General features: G+C 47.4%; 1 protein-coding gene and 1 pseudogene across 11 annotated transcripts in view; one reads left to right on the top strand and one right to left on the bottom strand.

Moving 5' to 3' along the window:
* The first annotated feature begins 585 nt into the window (after nucleotides 1-585).
* STX2 (syntaxin 2) overlaps nucleotides 586-27087 on the top strand; it is a 50129-nt gene continuing 23627 nt past the window's right edge. For 3 of the 11 annotated variants that reach the window (XM_063646818.1, XM_063646817.1, XM_063646815.1), the window contains exons 1-4: nucleotides 607-787; nucleotides 12429-12503; nucleotides 18273-18372; nucleotides 26969-27043. In XM_063646818.1, coding sequence (XP_063502888.1) covers nucleotides 758-787; nucleotides 12429-12503; nucleotides 18273-18372; nucleotides 26969-27043 — 280 coding nt within the window. In that variant the 5' untranslated portion in view covers nucleotides 607-757. Of the gene's footprint in view, nucleotides 788-12428; nucleotides 12504-18272; nucleotides 18373-19405; nucleotides 19528-26968; nucleotides 27044-27087 lie in introns of all 11 variants that reach the window. The other 8 variants (XM_063646819.1, XM_054444337.2, XM_063646816.1 and 5 more) reach the window with 6 other exon arrangements.
* Nucleotides 24570-24667, bottom strand: LOC129011105 (small nucleolar RNA U13; annotated as a pseudogene).

The following is a 27087-nucleotide window of genomic DNA, read 5'->3' as shown; positions in this document are numbered from 1 at the left end:
GGGGACTGTTCCCCCAACCTGTGTAGTTCACCTAAGCTCCTGCACCTTCATGACGACCTCTCTGCCAGTTCTGTGTCCATGCTCTTATTTTCTTTTCTCATCTATCATTTATTTGTCTGTGTCTGTATTGCCTGTTTCTCCTGCCAGAATGGCATCCCAGGGCTGGGCCTGCGGGCGCTCTTCCCGTTACCGCCCCCTGCCATGTTATGCTCCTTAAGCATCACGTGTGGTACACGATCTCTTCTCCTTCATTCACACCCGAGGCTGGGCGTGGACCCTTAAAGAGAAGGTTCGGCATACGTTATTACCCAAAGCTGCACCCAGCACATTCCGGGAGCTTTGCTCTGTCACTATTCGTTGAATGCTCTATATTTTGATAAATAAAACAATGAGTGTGAAAGCATAAAAGCAGATCAAGGGACAAACAGCACCTGTAGCGGAACTGCCAGCCTGGGGCTCGGCCGGACCCCGCCCCTCCCCGCCTAGGCCCCGCCCATGTCCCGCCCTCCAGGACCCGCCCCTCCGGGCTCCCGCAGGAAAGCGCCGCCGCCGTGTGGGTGGGTGCGGGGCGCGGCGCGGGCCGGGCATGCGCAGAGCGCGCGGGGCGCGGTTGCCGTGGCAGCGCCGGCTCCAGGGAGGGCTGCTGGCGCCGGGCCGGGACCGCGGGACCTGAGGTGGCGACCGGAGAGCCCGCGGCCCGGCCAGAGGCAGCTCGGGACAGGCTTGAGCGGCGGGGCGCGCTGCCCGGCCGGCGGGGATGCGGGACCGGCTGCCAGACCTGACGGCGGTGAGCGGCAGCCGCGGGTAGCGGTTCAGGCCCGGCTGGGGCGGGGTTTGGAGGGCGGGCGGGGGCTCGGGGCGTCTTGGGCGGGGCTCCGGGTGGGTCCCCGGGGCGGGGATCTCCGGTGTTCTGGGGCGGGGGCTGCGGGGCAGGGTCTCAGGGAGTCCTGAGCGGGGACTCCTGGTGGGGTCCCAGGGCGGGGGTCCCGGGAGTCCTAGGGTGGGGGCTCCGGGCGGGGGTCTCTGGAAGTCCTAGGGTGGGGGCTCCGGGCGGGGGTCTCTGGAAGTCCTAGGGTGGGGGCTCCGGGCGGTGTCCCCAGGGCTTCCTGAACGGAGTCCTCAGGGCGGGTTGGGGCAGGAGGAGGGAGCGGGGAAGGTCCCGGCCTCGACCCTCTCTTCGAGCGTGGCTCCCTGTCCGTAACTCCGCTTGGCGGACTCTATCTGGCGCTTACCCAGCCAGAGCCCACCGGCCTAACTGTGGTCCGCCCCACGGGGTCCCCGCAGCGGGCGTCATCCCCGGGGAGCAGGCCGGGTCCTCTTGGTCGCTGCTTTATCCCTGGGGCTTCACACAGGACTCTGCACCAAGCGGGAGGCAACAGATGGGTGTGAAATGTGGGCGCCTTAGAGTGCTGGGTGCTTGGGGTGGCCTGATCTCCCAGTAGTTTGCTTTGGAAACTGGGTCCGTGTGTTGACTCTGAACGCACCTAACGCGCCCAGCAGCCGGGCACACAGCAAATTACTGTTTACTTTAGCAAGGGAAAAGCAGGTCACTAAAAATTTTGGAAGGATTTTGATGCATTCTACACGTGTAAAGGTGACAGGACTGTGCATGGTGCAGTGACAGTGAAATGATAGTGATGGTCGTGCACTTTCCAAGCTTGTCTAACCCAGGACGGCTTAGGCCAACAGAAGTAGTTATGACTTTTTCCCTTTACAATACAGGTACTAATTCATGCTGCGTGTGTGCATAGATAGAGCTTCTGGTCTCTAAATTGTTGGCAGCCTCAGAACAGGGGTGCTGAGGCCCACAGCCCTACGGCACCCACTGCATGTAATGAATTATTCTCTCTTCTCTGCTGCTAGAATGGAGCTGTTATGTACCCCCGAGTGGGAGAATAGAGAAAAGAGCCACTTAAATCATTATCTGTGTTCTGTGGTTCAGATGCGGAGCTCTGGTTAAGAAAGGCAATGATTTCATCCTTAGGATCATGGAAATTATGCTTTATATTAACTCCAAGGAAGTTTCTTCACAGTGATTTTTCCTTTTTTATTAATGGACAAATATTCCCTGTGGTCCGCAGATCAATATCATCTTAAACACAGCAAATTATAGTTGTGTTGTCTTGCCCGATAGATTATCTTTCAGTGTCGTGTAGTAGCAGCTCAGATATTTATTTAATGAAGAAAAGCCGTGGCTCACGCCTGTAATCCCGGCAGTCTGGGAGATCAGGGTGGGGGGATCACTTGAGCCCAGGTATTGGAGACCAGCTTGGGCAACACAGGGAGACTCTGTTTCTCAAAAAAAATTAAAAAATTAGCAGGAGGCCAGTCGCAGTGGCTCATGCCTGTAATCCCAGCACTTTGGGAGGCCGAGTTGGGTGGACCACTTGAGGTCAGGAGTTGGAGACTAGCCTGGCCAACGTGGCAAAACCCCGTTTCTACTAAAAATACAAAAATTAGCCGGATGTCATGGCGCACAGCTGTAGTCCCAGCTACTCTGGAGGCTGTGGCAGGAGCATCGCTTGAACCCAGGAGGCGGAGGTTGCAGAAAGCCGAGATTGTGCCACTGTACTCCAGTCTGGGCAACAGAAAGAGACTCTGTTTCAAAAAAACCAACAAAACAAAACACGCACAAAGAAACTATCCAGGTGTGGTGACTCGCACCTGTAGTACCTGGTACTCAGGAGGCGAAGCTAGGAGGATTCCTTGAGCCCAGGAGATAGAGGCTGCAGTGAGTCATGATTGTGCCATGCCACTGCACTCCAGCCTGGGTGACAGAGTGAGACACTGTCTCAAAAAAAAAAAAAAAAAAAAAGCTTAATGTCATTGAACGTGAGAGCTGTGACTATTTTGGCAAAATATAGCCAAATTTATATGTTGGGGAATCGTGAGAAAGTACCTTTTCTTGGCTTGAATAGCAAAAAGCAAATAAGGCAATTATTTGTCACTCAGTTTCTATATATCCCAACCCTTCCTGAAACAGTAGAACATGTCAATCAGTTTTGTTCTAGAATGGCAGAGCTAGAAGTCAGCTCATCTACTTCAATACCATCCTGCTTTAGATACAGCCACTGAGCAGTCAGAGAGTATATCCGTGGAAGTTTCCACTTCTGGAGTTTCTCATCTTGGGCAAATAATTTTTAAATCTCTCAACACTTTTTCTTGTACGTGAAATGGGGACAGTGGTATCTCTCTTGTCCCCCTCATAGAGGGAGTTATGAAGCATAAAATTATCTAATGTGTGAAGCTCTGGGAGAAGGTGGGAGGGAGCAAGTGCTATGTAATTGTAAGTGTGATTAATGTTTACCAGATTTTTTGTTTTTAGGGAGTTATAAAAAGCAGCCTTCTGGCTGGGCACAGTGGCTTTCACCTGTAGTCCCAGCACTTTGGGAGGCTGAGGTGGGCGGATCATTTGAGCTCAGGAGTTCAAGACCAGCCTGGGCAACATGGCAAAACCCTGTCTTTACAAAAAACACAAAAAATTAGCCAGGTGTAGTGGCGCATGCCTGTGGTTCCAGCTACTCAGGAAGCTGAGGTGGGAAGATTGCTTGAGCCCAGGAGGCGGAGGTTGCAGTGAGCCAAGATTTTGCCACTGCCCTCCAGCCTGGGCGACAGACAGATTGAGACCCTGTCTCAAAAAGAGAAAAAAGAACAACCTTCTCCCTAGTATAAAATAGTAAGTTAAAACTGAATTTGAAGTTTAATAATTTTTAATATTTAAAAACCCATCTTAAAGTTACCAGATACGAGTTTAATTCCCCGCCCCCCCGCCCCAGGAAATGTGTCCTTCCAAGTAGTTCTTGGAGCGGTTGAATGTGAGTGCGCACTCAGAGCCATGCTTCTAGATGGCTGCTGTTTCTAGGTAAAGTTTAATATTTTGTTGGTTAAAATGCCTCATCTGCAATGTCCGATTAACAAAATATTTGTGATGCTTCCAAAAAGTTTATTTTATTAGCTGTTGATGCTTGTTCCTGTGAAAAATGTACCTCTGATAATTACGTGGAAAGGGCTTAAAAATTAATTTGCTCAATACAATTTGTATTGACAGATTTAGTTTCTAACCAGTGATTCTGTTTTTGAGCAACCAGTCATTTGGGCATAGAAAGTTTGCGTGACTTGGTCCCGATCTCCGGCACTCTAAATCCAGAAAGATATTTCTGATTTACAGAAAGTAAAAGACTCGCCCATCCAACAGGTACTTGAATGTCAAGCCTCTAGCAGATCATGTGCTGGGTGCAGAGAGACACAGCAGTGAACTGAGCGTGGGTGCGGATGCATACAGCCTGGGAAGGAAGAGTGACCGAGGTGTAATGAAATTCACTGTAGGACGTAAGCAAAACGGAATAGCTATTCTTATAAGATAACCACCCCAAACGTATTTTGATTACTTTTTAAAAAAAGTTTATGAACATTGAGATATTTATTATATTTGATATCTATAATATATATATTTATTATAGTGAAGAATAGATAAACCACATATTTCATCTGTGGGAATTGTTTACATGATAATAAACAATAAATACACAGTAGCTATGTGGTGTTCTTAGTAGACCTAAAAGAAATGAGAATGTTATTTTTCATCCTGGTTTCAAGGTAATGAATTACAAATATCTCTTTTTTTTTTTCTTTGAGACAGGATCTTACTGTGTCGCCCAGGCTGGAGTGCAGTGGCACAATCACTACTCATTGCACCCTTGATCTCCCAGGCTCAAGCCATCTTCCCACCTCAGCTTCCTGGGTAGCTAGGACCACAGGCGCGTGCCACTGCACCCAGCAAACTTTTGTATTTTTTGTAGAGATGGGGTTTCGCTGTGTTGCCCAGGCTGGTCTTCAACTCTTGAGCTCAAGCAATCTGCCCACCTTAGGCTCCCAAAGTGCTGGGATTTCAGGCGTGAGCCACCATGCCCGGCCTGCAAATATAATTTCTTAAAAGGCGGAAAACACTGCTCAGATATTTTTAAAAGTTATTTTTTGACAGCTCGTGTTTGCCCATGTAGTGCAGAATGTTGTATAGTGAAGATTCAGGTTCCAATTCATAAAATAAGAAGATTAAAAAACTTCATTGGAACTTAAAATACTAAGAATTTCATATATGAACATAATTTTATATATGCATATATTTATACTTTAGAATTTCATAATTTATGCAATCCTGCCACATTTTTATATTTTGTGTATTCTCATATAAACAGTTCCTACAGTTGGAGTCTATAGTTTCTCTATTCTTAACTATAATAGGTTTACTCATTTGTATATCTAAACATGTCCTTTGGTTTGAAGAGCAAAATCTATACATTTTCACAGATTAATCACTTCTTGTTTTTAACTTGAGGTTTATTGTGAATTTAAGGAGTAGCAACTCTAAGAAATAACTGATCCATAGAAGAGCTCCCCAGGAGCCCAGATCTATCGCCTTGTGGTGGCAGGATTCGCTTCTGCCTCCGGACTGATATGCCCCCTCCTCCCTGCCCTTGCAGGTGCTGCTCCCTTTGTCTGAACCACTGGACTTCTCCCTCTGCGCCTTCTCTCTTGCCTTGTACCTTTTTTTTTTTTTTTTTTTTGAGACAGTCTTACTTTCTTGCCCAGGGTGGAGTGCAATGGTGCGATCTCAGTTCACTGCATCCTCTGCCTCTAGGTTCAAGCAATTCTCCTGCCTCAGCCTCCCATGATATCCTGCTGATTTTTGTATTTTTAGTAGAGATGGAGTTTCACCACATTGGCCAGGCTGGTCTCGAACTCCCGACCTCAGGTGATCCACCTGCCTCGGCCTCCCAAAGTGCTGGGATTACAGGTGTGAGCCACCACACGCAGCCTCGCACCTTTTTAAGTCTCAGGTTAGGCATCACGGGGAAGCCTTCCTGCCTCCCTTTCCTCGCATGTTCCCAGAGATGGCCCATCTTGTCTTGGGGCATTCTGGACACAGATGCAGTCCGGTTTTTTCCTGCACCCTTTCCCCGGCGCTTCAACTTTTTCAGGGCAGATGCATGCTGTCATTTGTGCTCTGAAGCCTCAGTATTCTGCATGGTGCTTGATCCAGAGCATCTGCCAGGTATTTATTGAATCAGTGTGTTTCCATTTGAAAATGCCCATGGTAAGAAAAATGTAGATGCCACTGGAATCTGTTGTCTTCAAGGCCTTTTGGTTAAAAGGGACAGAAACCCATCAGCTAAAGCAGAAAAGGGAGATTTATTAAAAGGCAGAGTGGGCCGGGTGGGGTGGCTCATGCCTGTAATCCCAGTACTTTGGGAGTCCGAGGTGGAAGGATCACTTGAGGTCAGGAGTTCTAGATCAGCCTGGCCAACATGGCGAAACCCCGTCTCTACTAAAGATGCAAAAATTAACTGGGGGTGGTGGTAGGTGCCTGTAATCTCAGCTATTTGGGAAGCTGAGGTGAGAGAATAGCTAGAACCTAGGAAGTGGAGGTTGCAGTAAGCCAAGATCCTGCCACTGCACTCTAGCCTGGGTAACAAGAGTGAGAATCCATCTCAAAAAAAAAAAAAAAAAAAAAAGGTAGAGTGATTTCTCCCAGGCTTTGAGGGCACGTAGTACCATCAGCCCTCATGAGGGATGGAGTTAGGACGGAGCGAGCCACTGAGGTCCTTCCTGTCCTTGTGTCGTGGCCATTTTGCGCTTGCCGGGTCTCAGTCTGTGTGTGTGTCTCTGTTTCTGTTTCTTGGCTTCTGTCATTTGTGTGTACTTTCCCACTCTCCTCCCCCTCGTCTGTGTCTGCCCTTCTCTTGCTCTTCATTCATTCATTGATCACTCGTTTGTTGACCTGGTCATCACTGACTGGCGGCTGTGTGCCAGGCACTGCTGTGGGCAGGATGCCTGGGTTGTGAAAAGACAGAAGTCCTTGCTCTTGTGGAATCTGCAGCTGGGAGATAGACAGCAGCTGAGCAGATGAATCAAGTGTCTTTGGCAGTCCTTGCTGTGAAGGAATAAGCAGGGTGAGGGTGTGGGTTTGGCTGCCTTGGCCGGGCGGGTCAGGGGGCCACCCCGTGAGCTGAGCTGTGGATAAGAAAGTGGCTGTGGACAGGGTTGGGGGAGGGTGCCCTGGGCAGAAGGCACAGCAAGTCCAGAGGCCCAGAGTTGGGAACGAGGCCATGCAAGGGACAGAAAGATGCTGTCGGTAGTGAGTGGATGGTCAGTAGTGGGCAGAGGTGAGGCATGAGTGAGCTGGAGAGGTTGGCTGGAGCCAGATCATGTGGGTTTCTCTTCGTCTCCGCGCCTGGTGTAAGTGGGCTGCCCCCAGCCCCCAAGTTTAAATGCTCTCCAGTTCAGGCTCTCTGGGCTTCATCATGTCAGTTCTGATCCTCATTCCTGGCGCGAGATCATGTGATGGGCCCTTGGTAGCTCAAGATTAGCCTGGCAGTGTCTCATGTCCATGTGCCATGCTGGGGGCATCCAATTTATTACAACTGCTTTGGAGAGCAATTTGGCATTGTTTAGTGAAGCTGAAGACACTTAAACCCCATGGCTCGGTGGTCCTCTCTCTGCATGTGTGTGTATGTTCCAGAAAACCATCCTGACATGCATGTGCAGCCATGTAACTGTGGTTTGTTATGTTGTTGGTAATGGAAAAATATTAGGCACAATAGGAGCCTGGATGGGTACATCATGGCTTTTTATATAATGGAGTGTATGCAGCAGTAAGATGAATGTATGAGGTTGAACCATATGGTGTGGTTTCACCTAACACTAGAGCGATATATGCTGAGTGGGGAAATCTGAATGTGTAGCTGAGAGGAAAAAACAAACGATTAAATTGCAGAGGCAGGCTGGGTGTAGTTGCTCACGCCTGTAATACCAGCACTTGGGGAGACCAAGGGGGGAGGATTGGTTGGGCCCAGAAGTTCAAGGCCAGCCTGGGCCACATGGCCACACCTCATCTCTAAAAAAATATGTGTGCCTGTAGTCCCAGCTACTCAGGAGGCTGAGGCGAAGGGATCACCTGAGCCCAGGAGGTCGAAGCTGTTGTGAGCTATGATCACGCTACTGCACTCCAGCCTGGGTGACAGAGAAGTATAATACTATTTACATAAAGTCTAAGTGCCTGTTTAAAAGTATTTATATAATAATAATGGAAACAAGTGTTAGTAAAAATACAAAAAAAAAAGTATAACATTTTATCATAGGTATAAAAGTGTAATTAACCATACAAAAATATGAGAAAGTAGGTTACGTTTAGCACCATATTTACAAACTGGCCCAGAGTCAGCATTTACATATTTATTTATTTATTTGTTTTTGAGACAAAGTCTCTCTTATCACCAGGCTGGAGTGGCACCATCACTGCTCACTACAGCCTCAATCTCCTGGGCTCAAGGTATCCTCATAAGTGTGAGCCACCACGCCTGGCTAATTTTTGTATTTTTTGTACCAAAAATGGGGTATCACCATGTTGCCCAGGCTGGTCTCAAACTCTGGAGCTTAAGTGATCCTCCCAGTTAAGCCTCCCAAAGTGCTGGGATTACAGGCATGAGCTGCTGCACCTGGCCAGCTTTTACCTATGTTTAATTACAAGTATTCTTTTCTTTTTTTACCCAAGTGATTTAATTGTGAAAAGTAAGTCAAAGTATTCTAGCAACAAAGCAGTAAAACCACTGTGTATATGTCAAGGTTTATAATTTATTTGCCCACAATTATTATTTATATGGAAGGTCCTTAGCATGTGTGTGTGAACAACAGGCAGAAGAAAGCCAGGATTCTGTCCAGCTTTGGATTCTGCCATTTGTGGTAGTTCAGCTTCTGTTGAATTATAAATGATGATCGTTCCAATGGCAAATTACTCTTTTCTGTTAAATAGTCTCTAAACCAGGAAGCTACCTGCTACCTGTTCCTGACAATGGTATTCACACAGGGAGAGTTGTGATTTTACTATAATGCTGCTTTTAAGGAGACTTCTGTTAACATTTAACAGAAATGGAATGTTGATATTTAAATGTTTATCCTATACTTCGACACTTGGGAAATCAAGTATGTCATATAGGAGAGCATTCCCTGGCTTTTAGTAAACGTTTGCCATAAGCAGTTTGGTTATTTACAATCAATACCCTCTCATAATCATGGCTGTTGTGCAGCTATTGCGCTATCTCAGCTTGAAAGACTGAACATGCACATCCATTAAGACAAGAATAATGTAGCTTAGGGATAAAGCCAAAAAGACTGCTTTGGTCATTTTGTTTTGTTTTGTTTTTTTGAATGGAAAAGCAGAGACAGTATTATTGGGTCTGTTTCCTGTTATCTAATCAGTTTTGAGACCTCCAGGTAGAAATAAGACATATAAGTCAAGGCTTAAGAATAAGAAATAAGACAATAGAGGAAACATATTCCAGTCATGTGGTCTACAGGTAGAGAAACAAATTGTTTACCAGCAAGCGAATGACTCGGAACAAAACTCTGCCCGTGCTGTGGGTTCAGAGTGGAGGAGGATTGACGCCACGCCACTGTGGGGGTGCATCGCACACATGGGACGGTCACCATGGGAGAGCGGCTTGCTTTCACAGGGAAGCGTGGTGCTGGGGAGCATGGAGATGGGTGCAGCCTCTTTCCTGGAGCTGCAGGTGCAGTCTCCACAGTAGCATCTGCCTCATGGGATTTGCCTCAAGATGGTCTTGTGGTGGGGGGGTAGGAGGTAGTGGGAGGCGGTGGGTGTCCACCTGAAACAAGACAGGCTGTGGCTTGACCATTGTTGAGCCTGGGTGATGGTGACACTGAGGGCTCACCATAGTATTCCTTCTACTTTTGTATATGTTTACAGTTTCCCAAACAAACAAAAATGAGGTGACTTTGAATCTAGAACCTAAAGTTCCTGGCAGAGCAGGGAGGTGTGAGATGCCCTGAGAGCCATGTGGCACCTCCAGGGTGGGGTGAAGCACTTTTATGGCCCGGGGCTCAGGGCCACAAGGGCCGTCTGTAGCTCACTTTCAGCTCTCCACCCCTCCTCCCCACCCCCTCCATGGGTATTGGGTGAATGCACAGTCAGTCAATGACTTAACGCGGTGATGCTTCACTCCATCATTCCTGGCCCTGCACCTCTGAGACCGCACAGCTGAGAAGACAAGGCAGATAGCCATAGGGAAGCAGTGAGACCTCGTGCCCAGCTAGTGGAATTTAATGCCCAAGTGAGCACTTGGAGACAGGGAGGGAGCAGGCTGTGGGCCCGAGAGGCGGGGCTGGCACGCAGGGGAGTAGATCCTGTTTCTAAGAGAGGGGGTCCCCCGCAAGGGGAGTCTGTGGGACCTGGCCACCAGGCCTGGCCTGCATGGCTGGTGGAGCTCCGCAGCACAGCTCCTCCCCTCATCCCACCTTCCCCCAGGATAGAGTGTGCTTGTTAGAGCAGGGTGTGTGGAATCACAGTCACAGGCCGTTTCTGCTCTGCCGTCCCTGCTGAGTGATCCCTGCACTGTGTTTCAGCCTCCTCACTGGCAACATGGGGGACCATAAAATTAATGAGAACATGTGTGTAGAGTATTTCAAATTGCCAACTCTTGTGAGCTGGAAGTAAAGAACGGCTCTTACTCTTTTTAACAGGGTCAACATAGTAATAGTACAGTTGTTAATGTGGGAAGTTTTATAAAGTCAGACCTGGCTTCAGCTACTGGTTCGGCACCACTTAGCTCTGAGACCATAACCATTGAGCATGTGTTCTACTCTGAAATAGCGATGCCAGTACCTGCCTCATGGTAGGGACTAGGGGGTGTGGTACCAGGAGGATTGACAGATAACGCACCTGGTCTGCCTCCTGCAGGCCATGGGCACCGGCACTCAGTATCCTTCAGCCGTTCTGCTTTGGTTTTTAGAGTGGTGTGGGATCCTGGAGAAGAGTGTTAAACTATGTGGGTCTGTCTTAATGTTAGTTTCTGCTGGTTGTCAGTTGATTGCCATTTTGTCTTTTCTTTTTTCTTTTTTTTTTTTGAGACAGAGTCTCGCTCTGTCGCCCAGGCTGGAGTGCAGTGGCGCGATCTCGGCTCACTGCAAGCCCCGCCTCCCGGGTTCTTGCCATTCTCCTGCCTCAGCCTCCCGAGTAGCTGGGACTACAGGCGCCCGCTACCACACCCGGCTAATTTTTTTTGTATTTTTAGTAGAGACAGGGTTTCACCGTGTTAGCCAGGATTGTCTCAATCTCCTGACCTTGTGATCCCCCCGCCTCGGCCTCCCAGAGTGCTGGGATTACAGGCGTGAGCCACCGCGCCTGGCCCATTTTGTTTTGAAGTGCTGCTTTGCTTAGAATTATGAGTGTACAGGCTGGGCGCAGTGGCTCATGCCTGTAATCCCAGCAATTTGGGAGGGTGAGGCGGGCGGATTGAATGAGCTCGGGAGTTCGAAACCAGCCTGGCCAATGTGGTGAAATCCTGTCTCTACTAAAAATACAAAAAAAGAAAAGCTGGGTGTGGTGGCAGGTGCATGTAATCCTAGCTATTCAGGAGGTTGGGGCACAAGCATTACTTGAACCTGGAAGGCAGAGGTTGCAGTGAGCCGAGATCCTGCCACTACCCACACTCCACACTTCAGCCTGGGCGACAGAGTGAGACTTTGTTTCCAAAAAAAAGAGTAGGGACTAGAAATAATTTTATTAATAAAAGCCTTTATTGGTTTATATATTAATATTACCCATGAAAGTAGTGTTACCTTATAAAACACTGATAAATATCTTATCCTTAGGGTCTTCTGATGGAGATGGGACGATACTATCTCTGTTTCATGGACAAGAGGCAGAGACTGAGACAAGCTAATGGGCTGCTGGGGAGGAGGTCTTCAGCTCCTGATCAATGGTCATTCTTCTGGGTGATGCTGGGGTTTTTTTTTGTTTGTTTGTTTTGTTTTGTTTTTAGAGACAGGGTCACTGCAGCCTCAACCTTCCAGGTTCAGGTAGTCTTCCCACCTCAGCCTCCTAAGTAGCTGGGACCACAGGCATGTGCCACTATGCCCGGCTAATTTTTTATAGAGACAGGGTTTCACCATGTTGCCCAGGCCGGTCTTGAATTCCTGGACTTAAGCATTCTGCCCCCTTCAGCCTCCTAAAGTGCTGGGATTACAGGCGTGAGCCACTGCGGCTGGCCAGTGTTTTTACTGTTTATGGAAAATATGCAGCACAAGCAGTTTTGCTTCTTGAGGGTAAAACTGGCCTGTGTTATATTGACTTACATAGTGAGAACTAAATGATTCTAAGCAGCTTAGTTCTGAGAAAGCCACCCTTGTTTCTCTCCAGGTCTTCCACTTTCCGGCTGCTTCAGCCAGGATCTGTTGTGTTGAAAATGTTGCGGAGTTCAATTGGGGTAGATAGTGGTGGCTGCTAGTTTGTTACGATTTGGTGCTCTAGTGAGTTCAGATCTTGTGGGTATTGAACTGTTTTTGTATTTCAGTTGGCTATTTGTGCCTACATAAAAATTTTAAAAAACTGAATTTTCCGTTTTTCATTGTAGTGTAGGAAGAATGATGATGTAGACACAGTTGTTGTGGTTGAGAAAGATCATTTCATGGATGATTTCTTCCATCAGGTAAGAGCATTTAATGAAACCCAATCATAGCCTGCCTACCTGTCCTCCCTCCCTTTCCCCCTCCCCTCCCCCTCCCCCTTTCTCCCTCCCTCTCCCTTTCCTCCCCTCCCTTCCCCATCCCCCACTTCCTTTTTTCCTCCCTTCTTTCTTTTTCTTTTTCCTTTTCTTTTTCTTGTTTTTGGAGACAGAGTCTCGCTCTGTTGCCCAGGCTGGAGTGCAGTGGCACAATCTTGGCTCAGTGCAACCTCTGCCTCCCAGGTTCAAGTGATTCTCTTGCCTCAGCCTCCCAAGTAGCTGGGACCACAGGTGCGTGCCACCACGCCCAGCTAATTCTTTTTTTTTGCATTTTTAGTAGAGATGGGGTTTCACCACGTTGCCTAGGCTGGTTCCAAACTCCTGAGCTTAGGCAGTCCGCCCGCCTCGGCTTCCCAAAGTGCTAGGATTACAGGTGTGAGCCTCCGTGCCCGGTGGCTTTCTTCTTTAAAGATTTATATCAATATGATTGTGCATTTATCATATTTGAAATAATATTTAATCTATTATTTTTAAAAGTTGTTTGAATTACGTAAGTTCTCTGGAATTTTTAGTATGATCACAATGTTAATAATGAGAAAAATGCAAATCATCGTTCTGATGCAGTCCGGGAGGGAATTGGGTGCGGATGGTGGAGCTGTGCACGTGGCCTCCGCGTGGGCTGGGGCCGGGCCCTGCAGCGCCCTCTGCTGGTGGGCGGCCACTTCTCCCACCCTGTGCTGGCTGCTGCAGGAGCGCCTCCTCCTTGCAGGCTGCCTTTTGGAGGTCCTGCGGTGCCCCTTAAGAGAGTTTTACAAAGGCCTCCCTGCAGGACGGGCAGTGTCTCAGAACGAGGCCTCCCTGGTTCTTCAGGAAGTGGTGGTTCCGGCAGCAGAGGTGGCGCCTGGCTGCGGGCGCAGGGGTCAGGTGGGTGTGGCTCCCACCAGCACTGCTTACCCCTCCACCGGTGGGTGTGAGTCCTGAGGCAAGTGCCTAGAGCAGAGAGCTCAGGGTCTGAAATCGGTGACTGATCAGCTGTATATGAGCTCAGGTAGAAGACTCAGAGGAAAGTCACAGGTGACCCAGTAGTTGATATTTTAAGACGTGGCGGCCTGCCAGTGCTGGGATCCTGTCTGAGGTGTGAGGCCTCCCCCTCCTGCTTATCTCCTCAGCACAGCTCTTGGGCTTAGGCCCTGCTGAAATTCTCAAACCTAAGAATTATCTGATCTAATGTTGCATAATTTCAAATTTTTGAAATTGAGTCACAGAACAAATACATTGACCTCATAAAACATGAAGAAACGAAAACACACGTCCAGTGGGTTTTTTAATGACAGAACCTTCATTGCAGGACTCGCCTTGATTATGCTGAGTCTCATGGGATAGTTTCACTCAGCAGCCTCATCTGGCCTAGCAGTGCCTGGATTTGAACATTTTAATAGGTTTATAAAAGCATATGCAGCTGGGCGCGGTGGCTCAAGCCTGTAATCCCATCACTTTGGGAGGCCGAGGCAGGCGGATCACAAGGTCAGGAGATCGAGACCATCCTGGCTAACACAGTGAAACCCCGTCTCTACTAAAAATACAAAAAAAATTAGCTGGGCGTGGTGGTGGGCGCCTGTAGTCCCAGCTACTCAGGAGGCTGAGGCAGGAGAATGGCGTGAACCCGGGAGGTGGAGCTTGCAGTGAGCCGAGACCGCGCCACTGCACTCCAGCCTGGGCGACAGAGCGAGACTCCCATCTCAAAAAATAAATAAATAAATAAATAAAATAAAATAAAAGCATAGGGAAAGTTACTAGTTTTTCATATTCAACCAGAATTTCTTGAATATCTCACATAAACCTGGTCACTGGTTTTCTAGTATTTGTTAGTTACTACTGTTATTTAAAGGAAAAAACCATGAGATTAAATTGTTAGCTACAAGGAAGTTCCTTTAAGGTATAAAGGAGTTAAGATGCTGGGATTTCCTGATTTCACTTCTTGGAAATGAGACTTTTTAAATTGTCTTTAGCCTTCCTGCCCCCTTTGTCAAATTATTATTTTTCTGTTTTAATTCCTTTTACTTGGTTGCTTAACTCTTCCATGTAAGTTCTTTGTAAAAATGTATTTATTTTAAAGAATCTCCTGCCATTAAGTGTTGCATTTAATAGAGAAGTTACATAGTGCAGGCCAGGCGCAGTGGCTCATGCCTGTAATCCCAGCACTTTGGGAGTCCGAGGTGGGTGGATCACCTGAGGTCAGGAGTTCCAGACCAGCCAGGCCAACATGGCAAAACCCTGTCTCTACTAAAAATACAAAAATTAGCCAGGCATGATGGCGGGTGCATGTAATCCCAGCTGCTTGGGAGGCTGTGGTGGGAGAATCACTGGAACCTGGGAGGCGGAGGTTGCAGTGAGCTGAGATCGTGCCACTGTACTCCAGCGTGGGGTGACAGCTTGGGTGACAAAAAAAAAAAAAAAGAAGAACAGAAAAGTTACGTTGTGCAATTCACTGAGTGCCATTAAGCTGTGGTCTTTGTCTGTCTGGTGCCAATCTGTCTTTGGTGCTGGTGTCTCAGGGGCATGTGGGAAACAGGTTACTCGTGCTTTAGGAAGGCTTGCCCAGTGCTTGTCCTCATTCGGTTCTAACTTAAGCTCAAGCTTTCATTTGTTAAGTAGTCAATTTATTTTGCACTTAATTTCTGTGAAATGACTTTCTAGACAAATACAGAGGCAAATAATGTTTGTTAATGTAAACTCATTCTGATCTTCAACATCACATAGAAGTTTGCAAGAGAAATGAATTTCACATGGTGAGTGTTTGGTTAACACTAAAACAGTGCTCTGAAGGGTGGCCAGGGAGTCTGGTTTCTGTGAAGATGATTTATAATGGAGCCAAAGGACCCCTGTGCTATGTTATTCCCGGACATAAAATGGTAGCTGGCACCATTCTCTCTCAGTGCCTGTCTGGGTACAGGGTGTATAGCCCTGCAGTTTCCTGTTCCTCTGGAGCCATGCGGGGGCTTGGAGTTAGCAGTGGTATATATTGCAGAACTCTCTAAGAGTTAAAATAATGTTTTTTTTTCTTTTACTTTCTAACATATGTGTATTACTTTAGAAATGGTAATTTTTCTTTCTTTTTTTGAGACGGAGCCTCGCTCTGTCACCCAGGGTAGAGTGCAGTGGTGTGATCTCGGCTTACTACAGCCTCCTCCTTCTTGGTTCAAGCAATTCTCTTGTCTCAGCCTCCTGAGTAGCTGGTGCTACAGGCATGTCACCACGCCTGGCTAATTTTGTATTTTTAGTAGAGACGGCATTTTGCCATGCTGGCCAGGCTGGTCTTGAACTTTTGACCTCGAGTGATCCTCCCGCCTCGGCCTCCCAAAATGCTGGGATTACAGGTGTGAGCCACTGCTCCTGGCCTGCATGAATCTTTAATACTTAGACTTTTCAAATCTGGTCTGGGGCTTGGCTTAGGAGTCCCTGGGGTCCCTAAGACCCTTTTGAGAGGATTCTGTGGTCAAAGCTCTTTTCAAAGTAATTAACTAAGATGGTCATTGCCATTTTCATTCTCTCATGATACGCAATGATGGCGTTTCCCAGAGCCAGCACAGCAGACCCAGAAATACCTGTGATGATCAGGGTGCTTTCTGTTAAGCTAGACATTAGATTTACAAAAAGTACAAATCACTGCCCGTTTCCACCGATTTTTTGGAGACTTGTTTTTCACAGAAGTGTGTTATTTATGTTGATACGTGTGTCAGTTTCCTGCTGCTGCTGTAACAAATCACCGCAATCACTGCTTCAACAACACGTTTATCACCTCCTCCTAGTTCCCTTCAACAACACGTTTATCACCTCCTTGTAGTTCCAGGGCCTGGAGAAGCTCAGGTGCTGGCAGGGCAGAGCTGTGAGCCTCCTGGAGCTGCCTTCCTCTCCAGCTTCTGCAGGCGGCCTGTGTTCTTGGTTTTCCTCCCTCTTCAAAGCCATCACTCCAGCCACTGTTTTCATGATCAAGTGTCCTTTTTCCAACGCTGGTCCCCTTGTCTCATCTTATAAGGACTCCTGTGGTTACGTTGGGCCCACCCAGATAATCCAGGGTAGTCTCCCATCTCAAGACTCAATTTGATCACATCTGCAAAGTTCCCTTTGCCATGCAAGGTGACATATTCACAGGCTCCGGGATTAGTATGTGGATTGTGCCACAACATGTAATAGTTAATAATTACTTCTTCCTTTTTTTGTTTTTAAGAGCAGGGTCTTGCTCTATTGCCCAGGTGGGAGTGTAGTGGTGCAGTCACAGCTCACTACAGCCTCAACTTCCTGGGCCCAAGTGATCTTCCTGCCTCAGCCTCCTGAGTGGCTGGGACTGCAGGCATGCACCATTGTGCCCGGTTAACTTTCTTTTTTTTTTTTTTTTTTTTTAAGTTTTTGTAGAGATGGGGTCTCTCTATGCCCAGGCTGGTCTTGAACGCTTGGCCACAAGTGATCCTTCTGCCTTGGCTCCCAAAGTGCTGGGATTACAGGCGTGAGCCACTGTGCCTGGCCTATAATTACTATTTTAAAATGAGGAAGGAGGTAGGAGCTGGCAGCAGAGGATCTTGCTCCAGCGTTCACCTTGCTACTTCTGTAGCTGGATCTCCCTCTACTGCTGTCTTCTAAGAACACTTGCGACTTTAACCCATTTATGCCTAGTGTTCCATTATTGGAACGCTAAGCTTTTGCGAGTTATTTATATCCTACTGCTCAGGGTCATCGCCAAGGTCTGATTTTTCACACACACACATTGCAGCCTCTGGCATAAATGGGTTAATGAGGACCGAACTGGAGAATTCAGGATAATTTCCCATCTCAAGATCCTTAGTTTAGTCACATCTGCAAAATATCTTTTGCCCTGTAAGGTAACTCACAGGCCCAGGGATTAGGACGTGAACATCTTTGGGGTCAATTTTCAGCCTACCATAGAGGTTTTTGAAGATAATGTTGTGACTCCATCTAGATAAATCTTGCTAATGATACATTACATTTTGAAACAAATATTGAATTTAAACATTCAGAGGTCAAAGATAACAATTATGAAGGCTTGGCTGTATGAGCTATAGATACCTCCTCCCATAAGAGTATCATTATTATTATTTTCTTCTTTTTTTTTTTGAGACAGAGTCTTGCTCTGTTGCCCAGGCTGGAGTGCAGTGGTGCGATCTCGGTTCACTGCAACCTCCGCCTCCTGATTCAAGCGATTCTTGAGCCTCAGCTTCCTGAGTAGCTGGGATCACAGGTGTGTGCCACCTCACTCAGCTAATTTTTGTATTTTTAGTAGAGAAAGGTTTCTCTGTGTTGGCCAGGCTGGTCCTGAACTCCTGGCCTCAAGTGATCTGCCTGCCTTGGCCTCCCACAGTGCTGGTATTACAGGTGTGAGCCACTGTGCCTGCATGTTTTATGGGCTTACTTCCTGGTTATACTGAGAATGGGTATTAATAGTAGTATGCTTCTAATTGGCCCCATCTGTGTCATGCTTGGGACTTGACTAGAAATTTTTACAACCTGATAGGTTTTCCTGGTGAATGTTGATTGGTACTGCTTTAGGTATGAAGGTAGAAATATTCATAGGATATATCTTTATTTTTTAAATTTAATGATACCAGTGTGAGAATGGGAGAGGCTTAAATTTCTTGTGTGGTAATTATTTATTTCCCTCCTTTATTCTTCCCCTTTTCGGGGATGAAAAGTGGTCACAGATTTGAGTTTGCCATGCTGTAATGACTCTCTCTCTCCTAGGTTGAGGAGATTAGAAACAATATTGATAAAATAACTCAATATGTTGAAGAACTAAAGAAAAACCACAGCATCATTCTTTCTGCACCAAACCCGGAAGGAAGTAAGTTGTTGGTTTTCACAACAAAAAGTTTGTCTGTTTGTGTGTCTCTCTTGCTGTCTACAGCACAGGCCTCAACTCTGGCTTCACGTTAGATTCAGGGGAGTTTGTACGAAATGATGATACCCTAGAGAGTCTGAGGCGTTTGGCCTGGGGCGAGCCAGGGCATCTGTATGGTTGTTTTTTTAAAGCTGCCCGTATGATTCTAGTGGTCAGCCAGGGTGAGGACCACTGATGGATCGTATCCTAAAGAATACACGAAAGTGGCTTTGCAGAACTTAGGGGCCAAGATTAGACCACAGTTCAGCAAGACAGCATTTTCTGTTCAGAGGGCAGTGAATCAGGGATGGATTTGGAAAACAGTACTTGTAAGAGCAGAGTGAAATAGGAAGACACACTGAGGTGACTCTGAAAGTGTTTATTTAGGAGGAGCTTTTGTATGGACTTTGCTGCTCTCAGTGCCTGTGGAGGATGGCATGGAAGAAATGGTTTTCTTTCTTTACCTATTTATCCAAGTTCTCCCTGCCTCGCATTTACCTCCTTTTGAATCTGAGGCACACAGGAGAGTGAAAGGAGCTCAGTGGAAGCAGCTGGAGAACCTGGATTTTTGTCCCAATTTGCTTCCCCACGGTATTTGCATCTCCTCATCGGGAGAAAAGACATGATTTTAAATTAACTCAGCATTAGGGGCATGGGAGCTATAGAGAAGTGTTTCATTGCTCTGGAATGATAAATATTGAAAGCTTTACAGGGGACATGGATCTGAGCAAGCCAGAGATTACAAATTGGAGTCCACACATCATGGTGGGGGGAGTTACTATGTTAACAACGTTGAGTCTTTGAATCCATGAAAATGGCCCCTACCTCCACGATACAGGCCACCTTTAATGCCTGTCTGTGCTGTGCTGTGGGTTCCGAGGAGGGGTCTCGCACATCTTTTGTTGTATTTATTCCTAGGTAGTCAATGTTTTGATGTTAATGCAAGTCGTATGTACTTTATTTTTTATCTAATTTTTTTTTTTTTTTTTTTTTTGAGAGGGAGTCTCACTCTGTCACACAGGCTGGAATGCAGTGGCACAGTCTCGGCTCACTGCAACCTCCGCCTCCCGGGTTCAAGCGATTCTCCTGCCTTGGCCTCCTGAGTAGCTGAGACTACAGGTGCCTACCATCACGCCCGGCTAATTTTTGTATTTTTAGTAGAGATGCGATTTCACCATATTGGCCAGGCTGGTCTCGAACTCTTGATTTTGTGATCCACCCGCCTCGGCCTCCTAAAGTGCTGGGATTACAGGCATGAGCCACTGTGCCCAGCTGTATCTACTTTAAATGTCATTTTCTCTGTTTGTTGTTGGTATATAGAAATACAATGATTTTTGCATATTGGCCTTGTACCCCTTGCCTAATCAGTTATTAATTCTAATATTCTCTGTAGCTTATGTTGGATTGTCTCTGTACCCAGTCATGTCATTGTGAATAAATAGTGACCATTTTTTCCTTGCAGCTCTTATGCTTGTTAGTTTTAACTGACTTATTTAGCTGACCTCCAGTACAGTATTGAATAGAAGTGGTGATGGGGGCACATGTATTCTTGGTCTTGGAGGAAAGTTGCCAGCAAATACATTTTTTGTTGGAATATTACTTAGTGTAGCCGTACATTGAAAAAATAAGAAAGTAGTGTTAAATTGAAAAAGAACACATTGTAAAATTTTGTGTGTCTTGTAAAATAATGTTCTGAGCCTCTGTTTATGCTCTCGGTGACTCAGAAGTGTGTTTCCCAAAATGTTTCTGGAGCCGCTGTCTCATGAGCTAGTCCGTGCAGCCAGGGTGCTGCGGCCAGATCCTTTCGGGGACCTCTTCGTGCCGTCGCCCAGCCCCTCTTGGGAAGTTGCAGTACCCGTAGAATAATCAAGGCTCTGAGAAGGCTTCCTAGAAGGAAGCCTGTTTAGCTTTGTTTAGTGTTTCACACATTTATTTGCCCGTAGGACCTTTTATGTAACATCTGTTAACATCATGCTTAATGCTTAGGGAAATTATATTTGAATAAGTATCAGCATTTTTTTTGAATAATTTACCTCCAAAACATTTTTGCTGCCAAGTCATAGCAGAGAGAACTGTTTTTTGAGTAAGTTTAGAACTGTTACTGTTTTGATAGTCCCTTTTGGGCTCTAAAGAAAACCATTGCTTTTTTGTCTTTTGTTTTGTGACAGAGTGTGAACCAAAATGTAGGCAGCAGCCTTCAGCCGCTTCCTTGGTCAGTCTTTAAAAAGCAAAATGCAGTGATTCCTCTCTCCCAATGATGCGCCCGGGATAATGCACAGAGGGACAGGCTCTTGGCCTTCCCGCCTTGTTCCTAAAGAAAGAGGGGAGGGTGAGAGGGAGGAAGGGGGACTACTGTGCTCCGCCTCCCCCGTGTCTCCCCATCCTCGGGCAGGCGCTCTGCTTAGGTCCCGGTGAGCAGGGCGATCCCCGGGCTGCTGCCCTCCCTGAGTTCCCCCGTCAACCTCAGGACCCGGGGCAGGGCTGGGCACGGCGGCCGCCAGGTGGCGCCAGAGGCAGCCGGTCCTGGGCGGGTCCCCGGTCCTAGCACCGTCCGCGCCGCGCCACCTGCAGCCGCGGATCCCAGGGCAGAGGGGTGGACGAAGGACCTATTACCTGCATTTTTCTTTTTTCACTTTCTACTTTTGTATTATTTCTTTTTTCTTTTGTATTAAAAGAGCGTCTTTGCAAAACGCAGAAATTTCAGGCCCCCCAAGACACGGATCTAGCCCTGCGGGAGCATGAAGTGTGTGTGATTCTGGTTTGGGTTTTAGTGACGACGAGGCTGGGATTCCCCCTGCAGAACAGCGGGGATTTGATTCGCTTCTGCAGTCAGCCGTCAGCCTGGCTTGCACCCTGTGTTCGGGTGCGGTAGTCCTGTGGCTGCGCGCGCTCCCGTTTTCTCTGCTTCCTGTTCCCCCAAGCCGTTCCCTGGGGCTCTGCTCCGAATGCGCTGGGACCGCGTCTGCACCGTCTCCATCTCCAGCGCCGCCTGCTCCCGTGCATTCTATGCTTTTCTGCGGGAAATCAGACTCATGGAGACCCGGCTCCTTGTGCGGAGGCCCCTGAGGGCCTGGAAGGAAGCCGCGCCTCTGTGGCTCTGGATTCAGATCCTGTTCCACCGGTTATCCCTGTGTGGCCTTGGACGCATCAGTTAACCTCTCCCGGGGCAGTTCCCACACGTGTGAAATGAGCTAGTGGTGGCATCTGCCTTCCACTGGTGTTGTGATTCTTCCTCCCCCCGCCCTCCGCCCCAACAAGAGAAGTCTCCCTGTGTCGACCAGGCGAGAGTGCAGCTGTGTGATCTCAGTCCACTGTCGCTGCAGCCTCAGCCTCGTGGGCTCAGACAGTCCTCCCACTGCAGCCTCCCGAGTGGCAGGGATTACAGGTTTATGCCACCACACCCAGATAATTCATATATATATATATATATATATATATTTTTTTTTTTTTTGTAGAAACAGCGTTTCTCATTATGTTACCCCTCTCCTGTCACCTCTACTGCAGGGCATGGGGGCAGCTCATGGGGCCTTCTCCCTACAGAAATGAAGCCGCGCGTACTCCCCGTAAGGAGCTGCATGGCCAGGCTGCGGTATCCCCTCCCACTACAGGGCCTTCCTTGGGAGTCTCGGCTCCAGGACCCCTGCCCTGCTTCAGCCCAGCTGCTGCCACCACAGGCTGGGACCACCCCCCCGAGGCCTTCCTGCCCTTGCCGTTCCTCTCCCCTTCCTTCTTACCTCCTTCAGTGAAGATTCGCTATTATCTGAAATTATCCTCAGTTTAGTATTATTCTCGAAGGATATTTTCACTGAGTAGAAGATTCTAGTTTAGAAGTTATTTTCTTTAACCACTCTGAAGATTTAAAACATATTTTTCCAGCGTCTTTTGGCTTTTTTTTTTTTGTCAGCTAATTAGAGCTTTTAAGATATTTGGTTTTTGGTCTTTGGTTTTAGCAATTTTGCTTTGGTGTTTTGAGATGTGATTTTCGTTTTCTTTTTCCCTCTTATAAGGCTTCTTGAATCTTTGGACTGATGTTTTCTGGCTGTGTTTTGAAAAACTTTGGCCATTACTTCTTCAAATAGCATCCTTGCTCCATTTTCTGTCATCTCTCTTTGCCACTGGAATTGTGTGTCTTCTAGAGCTTTTCAGTGTATCCTTTCTGTCTCCTCTGTTGTTCTCCATTTTTCATCATTTTTTTCTCTATATATTTTATTTTGAAAATGTTTTCCTGACTTATCTTTTGATTTCTCTTCAGCGATTTTCTTTCAGGTCAGGGAATCTTTGTTCATCTATGGAATTATTTTGGGATTGGTTTTAACTCCTAGAATTCCATTTGGTTCCTTTTAATACTGTCGTATTCGCTGACAAAATTTATGATCTTACATTTTATCTCTTTGAATGTAATTGTTTTAACATCTGTGTCTTGTAACTTCATTAGCTGGTGCATCTGTGGATGGGTTAGTGTTGTCTGTTTTTGTTGGGTTTTCATTCATGTGTTTTTTTTTTCTTTGTTTGCCTGGTTATTTTTGATTGAGTTTTGAGCTTTGTATTGGAATTATTTGTAGTAATAATTTGAGTCCTGAATGGTATTTTCTTTTTAAAGAGATGATTTATTTTTATTTCTGGCAGATGGCTAGAAGCACCAGCAATTCTGGATCTAATTTTAGGGATTGAGATGATTTAGACTGAGGCTTCAGCCTCTGCGAGGGCCAGCTTCCCACCTGACTGTTCCTCCTAGGGCATTGCCTCTCCAAGTCAGCACAGTTTTCTCAGCTTCTCTGCAGCTCAGCTGCCTTTTATGGAGTTGGCACATGCCCCTAGGTAAAAGTGGCTGCAAAGGTGGGACCCACCTCTTTGGGTTTTCTTCTTCTGAGTCTTCTTTCCTGCCTTGTTAGGTTTCTTTTGTTTTTGTTTCTTTTTTTAAATTATTTTATTTATTTATTTTCACACCTTGTTAGGTTTCTAATGGCTTTACACAGATTTAAAAAGAGTATTGTGTCTACCCTTTCTAATTGTTCTCAGCAGCAGGATTGAGCTGAATCACCTAGGCCGCTGGAAGAGGAGGTTCCTGATATCCCTGTCTGGTCTCAGTGATTTGAAATACCACCTTTATCAAATGTGACCTTATGGCCTGCGTCTGCAGCTTGCAGGATCGGACAGGCAGTGCCTCTTTTGTTTTGCTGATGAGTTGCTCAAGCCCCGTGTGCCTGTAGTGGCGGCAAGTTCACTCCTTCTTGAGTGCCCCCCACCCCTGCTGTGTAAGGGCCAAGGGCTTTCTTCCCCCAGGGGAGTGAGTCCTGCTGTGGCCCGCCAGCTCAAGAGGGAGACTCTCATCCACTGGCAGGCCCAGCTCTCAGATCTGTGGTTTCTGTGGCTGCGCAGTGGCTCAAAACCGTCTCCCGAGTCTAGTTGTCCTCCGTGTGCTCAGGCGCCGGCTGGGCCTGACCCCTGCACAAATGCCTGTGCCGTGTGTACGTTTTAGCTTCGACTCCTACACTCAGCCCTCATTCCTCAGGCACAGTGGCCAGGCCTTGGGGGTGTTTGCATCAGCCTCACGCACCACAGGAGCCAGCACCCCTGCCACAAACTATGGACCTGCCACCCTCTTTATTCGTAGCGAGTCACTCTAATTCCTGTTAAATGCCGCATTTTATAAGGCATTTTGTGTTCCCTTTACTATTCTAAAATGAAGTTCATAGATGATATAGCCTACCTACCTCCGTAATTTTAAAAAACATATAATATCCAAACTAATGTGAAGGAGACATAAAACGGAAGTAACTTACATATCGAAGTACAAATTGTATTGTGCAGGCTCAGGCACAACACCAGAAAACAAAATTCAGGCGCTTGCCCCCCTACAAACAAGTCCTGTGACTGTGACAGCCAAGGCTGCAGGCTGATGAGGCGTTGTGATTCAGCCGCCGTTAGCAGGCTTCCCGGTGCTTTTCCTAAGGCAGCTGGTGTCACTGGAATCGAATGAAGTACAGCTTTCTTGCCACGCAGAGCGGTGACGCGGCACTTGCATTCCTGAAAATCCACTGGATATTGAAACGATGCAGATTAAAATAGGGCTTATTTGTAAGCTGAAGTCAGGTTCTGGGCTCAGGAAAACAGGTCTTTTCTCCTGCCTGAGTGAGCAGTGTGCATCTGGCAGTTATGCAGGTCAGTGGGTGATGTGCTGACGTAATGAGGTTTGAGGGTGGCACATCTCACATGCGCATGAACACCCCGTCGTCACGCTCAGGAACTACAGGAGGATGGAGGCCAGTTCTTTGTTGTGTGGTGCTGGCTGGTGCCATTCCTGGCTCTTGTCTTCTGGATGCCAGTGGCTCTCCCTTTTTTATGATGACTGGGAATACCCCACAAATTTCAGAACACCCCTTAGGGTGGTAGAAAGATCCCCTGAGAATCTCCCTTTAGAAACATGTTCACAAAGGAGAACCACGAAATGACCCCTTTGGGTCTAGTTTCTCTTTTTTTCTAGTTTCATCCATTATCAGAATAATTTTTCTTCGTTTTTTCTTTTTCTTTCCTTTTTTAAATAGAGATGGCGTCTTGCTAGTTGCCCAGGTTGGCCTTAAACTCCTAGGCTTAAGTGATCCTCCTGCCTTAGCCTCTGAAGTAGCTGGGACTACAGGTGCACGCCACTGTGCCCTGCTTAAAAATAATCTTTTTAGGCTGGACGCAGTGGCTCACGCCTGTAATCCCAGCACTTTGGGAGGCTGAGGTGGGCGGATCACGAGATCAGGAGCTCGAGATCAGCCTGGCCAATATGGTGAAACCCCATCTCTACTAAAAATACAAAAATTAGCTGGGTGTGGTGGCGGAGGCCTGTAATCCCAGCTACTTGGGAGGCTGAGGCAGGAGAATCGCTTGAACCCAGGAGGTGGAAGTTGCAATGAGCTGAGATTGTGCCACTGCACTCCAGCCTGGGTGACAAGAGCAAGACTCTGCCTCAAAAAAAAAAAAAAAAACTTTCTAATGCATCTTTGCTGATGTCTTTCTTTGCTCAGAAACCGTCAGTGCTGACTGGTGCCCTCAGTAAAAGCCCCAAACTCAGGCGGGCCTGCACACTCCTGCCCAGACAGCCTGTAGTTGGCCTCCTCTCACGCCAGTCACTACAGCCCACCGTCCCGCTGCTCTGTGCCATAGACCCTTCTTCTGCCTGGAATGAAAGCCACCAGTCTCTCCACTCCCAGGTCAGATGTCCCCTCCTGTGGGACAGCTGCAGTAGACGCTTTTCCTCCTCGCTGCCATGGCATTTTGTGAAACCTGTCTCGTCCGTTGTTAGTTTCTGCGTGGCATTGGCACTTCCTGGGTTTGTCTTATCTTTTTTTTACCAAGTTGTTAGATCCCTGGTGATCTTCTTAGCCTCCTTAGATGACACGAGCCTTCGCACACATAAAGTACTCAGTAGGTATTACTGGTGTGTGACCTGTCACCTCTGGAGATCACTCAGTCTCTGATCTGGCTCTGAAACCCTGGAGGGGCCAGGCTGCGTCTGATGACTGTAGCTGAGCATGGAAAGAAGACTTAGCCCACGCTTGTGTGCAGTGGGTACTCGGGGCACCCTGCGTGTGCTCAGCTGAGGGGGTGCCAGGAAGAGAACGGGCATCTCTGAAAGCTTTCATTCTTGGCCAAGTTGTCTATGGCAGAAACATTTGCCTTTTCCCCGGCTGATGTGTGTGAAATTGAGTGAGAGAGGCAAGTGCAGGACTCTCTAAAACGACAACAGGGCTCCAGAGACGGGGCGGGGGCCTTTCTATTTCAGCAACTTCTGCCCAAAGGAGAGAGAAACCCCCTTCAGGTCACTTCAGCCACTGGACTGGCAAATGTGAGTGTGCGGCATGGAGCAGACATCTTGCCACCCTCCCTGGGCTCTGGGGCAGCTAGGCATGAAAGCAGAGGCTGCTGTGATGCCCTGGGTGGCCTTAGGTCTCAGCACCGCCCTGGAGTGTCGGCTCCTGCTCTGCTGGCCTCCCTCCGTGTTAGGAGGCCGGCCCCTGCCTCCATCACCCCCTGCTTGCAGCCCTGAGTGTCTGAGAAGCCAGGCCAGGGGGACCGGCCCAGCAGCGCTGAAGTGGTGGCTGTGATTATTCGGGCGTCTTGGGAAGACAGCTGATAGCACGAGAGAAAAGCATACACACGGGAGACTTTGTTGAGATCATCGTTACGTCTCCGTTTTCCTTTCCCGGGTCTAGGTGTTAGCAGTGGATTTAGGCAGCAGTTTCATTCATGGGTATGGACCAGCAAGTCTCAAACTTGTGTCACCTGGAGGGTTTGCTAACTCAGATTGCTGGGCCACTGCCCCCACTTCAGTTTCTGAGTAGGTCCAGGGTGGGCCCCAGGGATTTGTGTTTCTACTAAGCTGCCACCTGATATTTATGAAAGCTGCTCTCTAGGGACCCACCTTGAGAACCACTGGTATAAGTGGTAGTTTTTCTTACAGAAAAAAAGTGAATATTTACTAAGGATACTGTTTCACTTAAATTTATTGGATATCATTTATGTCGGATATTATAGCTCAGATGCTGTATTTTTTTATTTTAAATTTTTACAGAAATAAAAGAAGAGCTTGAAGATCTGAACAAAGAAATCAAGAAAACTGCGAATAAAATTCGAGCCAAGTTAAAGGGTAAGTTTGAAGTTTTATGTTTAATTATTGATGTTGGGAGTATG

Source organism: Pongo pygmaeus, chromosome 10 (assembly GCF_028885625.2).
Source record: "Pongo pygmaeus isolate AG05252 chromosome 10, NHGRI_mPonPyg2-v2.0_pri, whole genome shotgun sequence".
In the NCBI taxonomy this organism is placed as follows: Eukaryota; Metazoa; Chordata; class Mammalia; order Primates; family Hominidae; genus Pongo; species Pongo pygmaeus.
This window is presented reverse-complemented; position numbering and strand designations above follow the sequence as displayed.